At 48.9% G+C, this 7,327-nt stretch overlaps 1 protein-coding gene across 2 annotated transcripts; it reads right to left on the bottom strand.

The window, feature by feature from the left end:
- Window positions 1–4,203: 4,203 nt before the first annotated feature.
- FFAR2 (free fatty acid receptor 2) lies at window positions 4,204–6,911 on the bottom strand. Of its 2 annotated transcripts, none has more exons than XM_036346655.1 (2): window positions 6,792–6,911; window positions 4,204–5,805 (listed from the first exon to the last, which is right to left on the bottom strand). In XM_036346655.1, the coding sequence occupies exon 2, from the start codon at window positions 5,796–5,798 to the stop codon at window positions 4,809–4,811; it is 990 nt and encodes a 329-aa protein (XP_036202548.1). In that variant the 5' UTR covers window positions 5,799–5,805; window positions 6,792–6,911; the 3' UTR covers window positions 4,204–4,808. The 2 variants fall into 2 exon arrangements, with proteins under 2 accessions (XP_036202548.1, XP_036202549.1); XM_036346656.1 differs by having other exon boundaries at window positions 6,309–6,911.
- Window positions 6,912–7,327: the final 416 nt, after the last annotated feature.

Raw genomic sequence — 7,327 nt, forward strand, 5'->3', positions numbered from 1 at the left:
GAGGCCACAGCTGGCCAGGGCCGGTGGGAAGCTTGGCTTCCTCCATCACTGGGGCAACCAAGCCTCCTGCTGGCTCCAGCTCTGTGGCTGCTGGCCGCCATCTTGGTTGGGTAAATTTGCATATAGTCGCTCTGATTGGCTGGTGGGCATGGCTTTGGGCATAGTGAAGGTATGGTCAATTTGCATGTTTCTCTTTTATTAGATTAGATATAAAAATATATATCAAGTGACTTAATAAAGATCAAATACTTTTAGTGAGTAGCTAGTTTTACCCTTAAAATCTCAGACCAGGTCCAGAAATTTTCTTGCACTTTCCTGATCAGCAGGAGCAGCTATGTCCCTAAAACTCTGGGAAATCTCAAGTTGGAAGGGTTTGGTAATACTAGTTCAGTTCTTATCAGATGTGTGAGTTTCCTCAACATCCTAAAATGGGTGTTTTCTATGTTCTACTTTGACATTCCTGGAGACTGAGGAGTGGTTACTTATTGAATGAGTCAATTCCATTTTATTTTATTTAATTAATTCTCACCTGAGGATATTTTCCCCATTGATTTTTAGACAGAATGGAAGGGAGGGGGAGAGACACAGAGAGAGAGACATTTATGTGAAAGAGACACATGGATTGTTTGCCTCCTGCATGCGCCCCAACCGGTACGTGCCCTTGACCGGAATAAAATCTGGGAGCCTTCAGTCCATGGGCTGATACTCCAACCAGTGAGCCAAACCGGCTAGGGCAGTGGTTCTCAACCTTCCTAATGCCGCAACCCTTTAATACAGTTCCTCATGTTGTGGTGACCTCCAATTTCATTGTTACAAATTGAACATAATTAAAGCATAGTAATTAATCACAAAAACAATATGTAATTATATATGTATTTTCCAATGGTCTTAGGTGACCCCTGTGAAAGGATCATTCGACCCCAAAGGGGTCGCGACCCACAGGTTGAGAACTGCTGGGCTAGGACATCAATTCCATTTTAAACATCCCTGACTCTCTAAGATGTAACTCCCTGCCTCTTTTGCCCATACCCCTTGTTCATCCTTGTGGGCTGCATAGGAATGCATCTTCCATACAGTGGAACTTATCTTGTTCCAGCCACATGTCCAGCATTCTTACTTGCTCTCATATGTCAGTGAAGAAAGCAGGCATTTTGGTGTCAGAAAAACCTGGATTCAAATTCCCTCTCACTGATTGATCTTGGAAAGTTTCCTTCATCATCTTGGGCTCTTTCTCTAGAACAGTGTCAGGCATTTAATGTGTTGCTGTTATTTTATTTTTATTAGGTTTTAAGTCTCCAAAATATTTTTTTTATTTTTCTGATAACCAAGTTTTTATCCTTTGATTCCTTGAGTTAATGTCCTTTATAAAATGTGTTGCTCAGTACTGAACATGTTACTGAATAGACCTCAGTGGAGTGAGATAACCACCTTGTTTAGATGCCCTTTTCATACTACCCCAAATCAAATTAGCTTTTTTGGGAGGTGTAATACATCTGAAAATCCCAGATTTTCCCCCTCACATATTACTATCAAACTATCTTTTCTAATAATAGACAAACATGGCAATTGACCGGTACTTCGCTACTCCTCCCATTGGTTAATCAGCCCAATATGAAAATTAACCGCCAACAAAGATGGTGATTAATTTGCATACTGTAGGCAGGGCGGGACAGCACCATCCCGCCTGCCCTGCCGCCATCTGGGCCTGCTATCTGCGACCCGGGGTGGTGGGCGTCTGTGTGTGACCCGACCAGGGGCAGCCGGGCGGTGCAGCAGTGATCAGCCAGCCTGCCTGGCCTCCATCCGGGCATCCTGTGTGCGACCAGCCCGGGGCGTCCCGTGTGCGACCCAACCCGGGGCGGCGCCCCAACCCCCAGATCGGCCCTGCCGTGTGTGTGACTGGGGAGGCGGGGCAGGCACCGAGGGATCGGGCCTGCCATCTGCCACCCGGGGAGTGGGCCTAAGCCAGAAGGTAGTTATCTCCCGAGGGGTTCCAGGCTGTGAGAGGGCACAAGTGGGGCTGAGGGACACCCCCCCACCCCCCTCCCCTTCTAGTGCACAAATTTTTGTGCACCGGGCCTCTAGTCCTACATAGTTGGCTAAAATATTGTTTTCATCATTTTATATTTCTACTTGAGTTTAAATTTTTATCTGTGCTTCAGTTGCTATATTAGAGTTACAGCTAATACTCTATAATTTCTCAGCAGTTTTATATATGCAGTCTCATTTAAATCCTCAGAATGACCCTGGAAGGCATACATTGCCTTCATGATTATGATTTGGAAATGGAGGCTGGAGGTGTGACTTGCTCAAGGTCAAGCAGCTAGTAAGCAGAACCAACACTGAAGTCAGGGCTCTTATGACACCAGTCCAGTGTTGTTTTGAGGAAGGAAAAGAGAGAAAAATGAGCTCTCAATTAGATGGAGGTAATAAGGGAAGTTTTTTTGAAGAAAGTAAATATGGGGTTTTATAAGAAACGATCAGCAGATGGGGGTGCATGGGGTTGAGGTAAGGGGGACTTATAAGCAGGAAAGGTCCCAAGAATAATTTTTTTTGACATATTGGGCCCCCAAGTTAGGCCAGTGATTCCCGATGGAACTGTCTATCATCATCACCTGAGGAGCTTTTTAAAGCTCGCCTGTTGCCTCCCCCGACAACCTTCCCCCCAAGATTCTGAGTCAGTAGATTTTACTTGTGTTATTTATATATCTCTACATGTAATTCTGATGTATAGCCTCTGTTGCAAACCACTAGGCTAGGGTCTGGAGGGTCAGTTACCTAGACAGAGTGGTTTAGGGGTCCTTATTGTAGAGAAATGAGTTAGGTAGATGGAATTGGGAAGGGGGAGAGGATACAAAGCAGGTAATGGTATTATATGAGCTCCTGAGAGGAAAACTTTGATGATAAGGAAACCCTACAGGTCTCTAAGCAGGAGAGTAGGATGTTTTAAGCCCCTGTGGACGCTGATAACTTTGAATCAGGACTCAGCCCACATTCCTTTTCTAAATCTAGTCTCTATTCATCAATCTAAACAGGATTATGTCAGTCCCCTCACTTAATCCACTTTCATTACATCTTTACCTTAAAATGTTCCTGTGGCTGTGGCCCATGTGGTTGGAGCGTCGGCTTGTGCACTGAAGGGTCATGGGGTTGTTGATTCCTGGTCAGGGGCACGTACTTCAGTTGCAGGTTTGCTCCCTGCCCCTGTTTGGGGCGTATGTGGGAAGCAACCAATCAATTTCTCCTCTCTCTCTCTCTCTCTCTCTCTCTCTCTCTCTCTCTCTCTCTCTCTCTCTCCACCCCCTTTTACTCTCTGAAAAGCAATGGAAAAATAGCCTTGGGTGAGCATTAACAACAACAACAACAAAATGTTTCTGTGGTTTCAGACTCATTACCTTCCCCCTTTGCTGCTGAGTCTGGGTCTTAATCCAATTTTTGCCCTCTCTCTGCTTGCAGAAATGTTACAAAAACTTTGGACACTCACTTCAGAGTTTTATAATCTTTACTAGGGGCCCAGTTCACGAATTCATGCACCTTAAAAAGAACTGTGGGCACAAGGCTGAGGTGGGAAACAGGGGCGGGTCTCGGCCCCTCCCCCCACAACCCCGATCCTCTGTCTGCTGCTGGAAGCCTCACTCCTGCCTCCTCTCCCATACACTGACAGCACAGAGTGATTGGGGTCATGGCACCAGCAGCGGTGCAAGCAGCAGCTGCTATCCTGATCCCCCCTCAGGAGCAGGGGAAGGTGGAGAAGCCCTGAGGGGTGATCAGGGTTGGCAGGCACTGCTCACACCCACTGATGGCACTGGGTGATCCAGGCCAGTGCCAGGAGCTGGCAGCAGGTATGAGCACTGGGTGGGACTGTGCACAGGAGTAAAGAATTTTCAGCAACCACCAGAGGCTCGCCCCAATGAGAGCAACAGGTGTCCCCCCCTTGTTCTGGTGCCCCTGCTCACCTGCTCCACCATTCCACCACGGCCAACACCCACCATGTTCTGCACGCGGCCCCTGGTGGTCAGCGCACCTCATAGCAACTGGTTGTTCGGTCTATTTGCATATTAGCCTTTTTTATATAGGATTTTCAATCTGCCAGACCAGGCTGTCTATTCCTGTGCTAGTCAGTCTTGAGCTCTGTCTGATGGGTGCCAAGCTGTATCCTGACCTGTGTGGGGTGCCATGGAGGGAGAAGACAAGACCCAGACCTCAAGAAGTTCCCAGTTTAATGGAGGAGACAAGATACACACATGAAGAAGGCTGGAGCCTAGTTACAAAGCATCAGGTATGATCAATACATTAGAAATCTAAAGCATTAGAGACCCAACCAAGCCCTCAGCCCCTCCTCCAAGTTCCCTTGGGTCAGAACTTTCCTGAGTCTCCTTTGACCTCATTTAGTATTTCTCTCCCATCTCTTTCCCGTTGGCTTCTTTCCAGCATCAACAGCTAGGCCAGTGTCTAGGTGTGATGTCAAAGCTTATAGCAAGATTGCTATAGGATTCTCTGCTTCAGCCTGGTCATCCCCAGCTGCCAACCACCTCACAAGGATTGAATACATATTAGCCATCTTGTTTCCAGAGCATGGCCTGATTGTGCTTCTATGCCTAACCATTTCTTCTTTGGTCAGGGAGCTGTGTTCTGTTGGGAAGGAGAATTCAATCAGGAGGGAATATCCAGCAGGTGAGAGAGATTCCTACAGTCTCAGTAACGGATTGGTCTAAGGATTCCTGAGTCTAGAACCCTCATCTTCTCCCTCTCCCAGCCCGCTCAACCCATTCATAGCCCCCAGCACCTCTGAAGGTCCAGGGACAGCCCTAGTCTGTGGTGAAGTCAGAACTTGGTACTCCTTCTGCTTGACTCACACCCCTGTCCCCATTTGTCATCTCTGTCATCTCTCTGCCTCTGCGTCCCAACAGAGAGGAGCCCTGATGTCGCAGCATCTGAAGCCCTTTTCCAACGGCTCTGCGCACATCTGAAGAAGAGAAATAGAAAAGCAGGGGGTCCAGACTGGCGTTGAGGGAACTGAATATCACAGCTTCTGCTCGCCATGTGGGGCTTTTCTTCGTGTAAAACCCCACCAGGTGGGATACGTTATAAGGCCCAAAGCACACCAAGAAATTGAGGAGAGTCACGACAGCCAGCCCCACAGCTCGGCGGCGCCTCTGGACCCCCACATGGGGCTGGGTGAGCATGATCCACACAAAGCGCCAGTAGCAGAAGATGGTGACCCCCATGGGGATGAAGAAGAGGACCAGGCACAGCTCCAGCCGCACAGGAATCACCACCTTCAGCTGATTTTCAGTGAAGTTCTCATAGCAGGTAATTTCACTTATATTTGTGACATTCTCGGCTGGTTTCAAGTACTGAACGATGATCACGATGGTGCAGTGACCAAAGGACATGATCCAAGCAACCAGAGCAGCAATCACCCCATATATAGGCCGGCGGGACAGCTTGTACTGCACGGGGAAAGCCACTCCCAGGTAGCGCTCGATGCTGATGCCTGCCAGGAGCCACGTGCTGCAGTAGATGCTGCTGTAGAAGCCGAATCCTGTGAGGGCACAGACAATCTCAGGCAGATACCAGCGGAAGTTAGATGCAGCCTCAATGATCTTGAAGGGCAGCAGCAGCAGCAGAAGAAGGTCCGCCAGCGTCAGGCTGAGCAGGAGGATGTGGACAGGTGCAGGGTGGGGCTGGCGGACCCGGCCAACGAAGGCCCGCAGGGCCAGGAGGTTTGCAGGGAGACCAGTGAGGAAGATAATGACGTAGGCCGAGAGAATCAAGGAGCTCTTCAAGTCTGGCATGACTATTCTGGAAGAGAATGAGAAAGGGCAGGGTCAGGAGTCCCCACTCACAGCCTGCAGACCTGCCTCCGGTTCAGGATGAGGACATCCTCCCTGGCAGCTCCCCTTCCCAGGCCCAGGCTTTCTGCTGCCACCACTGCTTGCTCACAACACCTGCTAGAACTGCCCAGAGCAATTATTGACTTTGCCTGGGGCGGGATATTAACTATGAGTTATTACGTTTGCCATCATGTGTCTCTGGGGGAGACCAACCCTTGGCTTCCCAAGGGAATTCCCCTCTGGTTTCCCAGCCTTTCTCTTGCTCTCCTCACAGACACAGGAAGTTACTGATATCAGTTTCCAACTTTCCTTAAGTCCCTTCCTCAGTCAGAGATCTTCAGAGAGAAAAGGCAAGCCTTCTCACACAGAGAACACTGTGAGAACCAGGCCCCCACCCAGTGCTGGCTCGCCACAGAACCCCCCCCAACACACCAGGGAAGCAGGTGCCCAGCCCCCAACCCATCTGCCAACCTCGTTTTCCTCTCCTTTTGCAGAACACAGATTCTCCTCCACCGTTTCCTCTCCTGTCCAATACCAGACTCTGAGACTGTACTAAAAAAGGAAGCTAGTTAAGTGTGGGGGTGGAGGCAGTAGGAGGAACAGTGAGCCAGCACGATTTTGGGGGACTTGTCCCCCAGAAAGTTAGAGAATATTCAGGAAAACCCGCAGGCAGTCACTGGCTCCTGAGCCTGGAGTTTTGACTGTAAATGGAAGAACTCTTCTTAATGGGGTAATTCAATTTCCACTTTGGTTACGACCCTCACTACCCACACAGTCTGGCCCCTCCATCCTCTTCCAGGCTTGATGTCCCAGGCCGCATTTCCTTGCCCCCACACTGGCTCCCGTCTCCTTATATTCAATTCTGACAGATTTCCTCCAGCTCAATACCATCTCCTCCCAATTCTGATCCTGCCATCACTTCCCAGAGCTCAAGCACTAAGCTATCTGCCTTGCCTTGTCTTCGTTCCAGATAGATGGCTTCTTGGAAAAGAAAGTCTGAAAGCTTCTGAGAAGGAGAAACAGAGCTTCAGCCACTGCTACTGCCCATTTCACACAGGAAAATATTGTAAGGAACCTGGCTGCTAGAAAGCTTTTATACCAGCACAAGTCATGTGACCAGAGAGAGGAAGGTCAGTAATTGAGCACTGTCTCCTCTCCAACCCGAAGGAAAAGGCGCCTGCATCTTCTGTCTCACCCTAGAGACCCGCACTCAGACTTCCAAACCCAATTCCTGAATTTCTTTTTAATCCTAGGCATTTTTCCCATTTCCCAAGTCAGAGTCTCTTCTCTTCTCTTCTCTTCTCTCAGCAATTTTTTTTTTCTGTAATTCTACTCATTCTCAGAAAAGAGGATTTCTACTTCCTTTTATTCTTCAACTAGAGGCCTGGTGCATGAAATTCGTGCATGGGTAGTGTCCCCAGGCCTGGCCAGCGATCAGGGCTGATCAGGGCCTTCCAGCTGCCGGCCGGGGCCTTCCTCTCCTGGTCAAA

Source organism: Myotis myotis, unplaced genomic scaffold, assembly GCF_014108235.1.
Source record: "Myotis myotis isolate mMyoMyo1 unplaced genomic scaffold, mMyoMyo1.p scaffold_m19_p_19, whole genome shotgun sequence".
In the NCBI taxonomy this organism is placed as follows: domain Eukaryota; kingdom Metazoa; phylum Chordata; class Mammalia; order Chiroptera; family Vespertilionidae; genus Myotis; species Myotis myotis.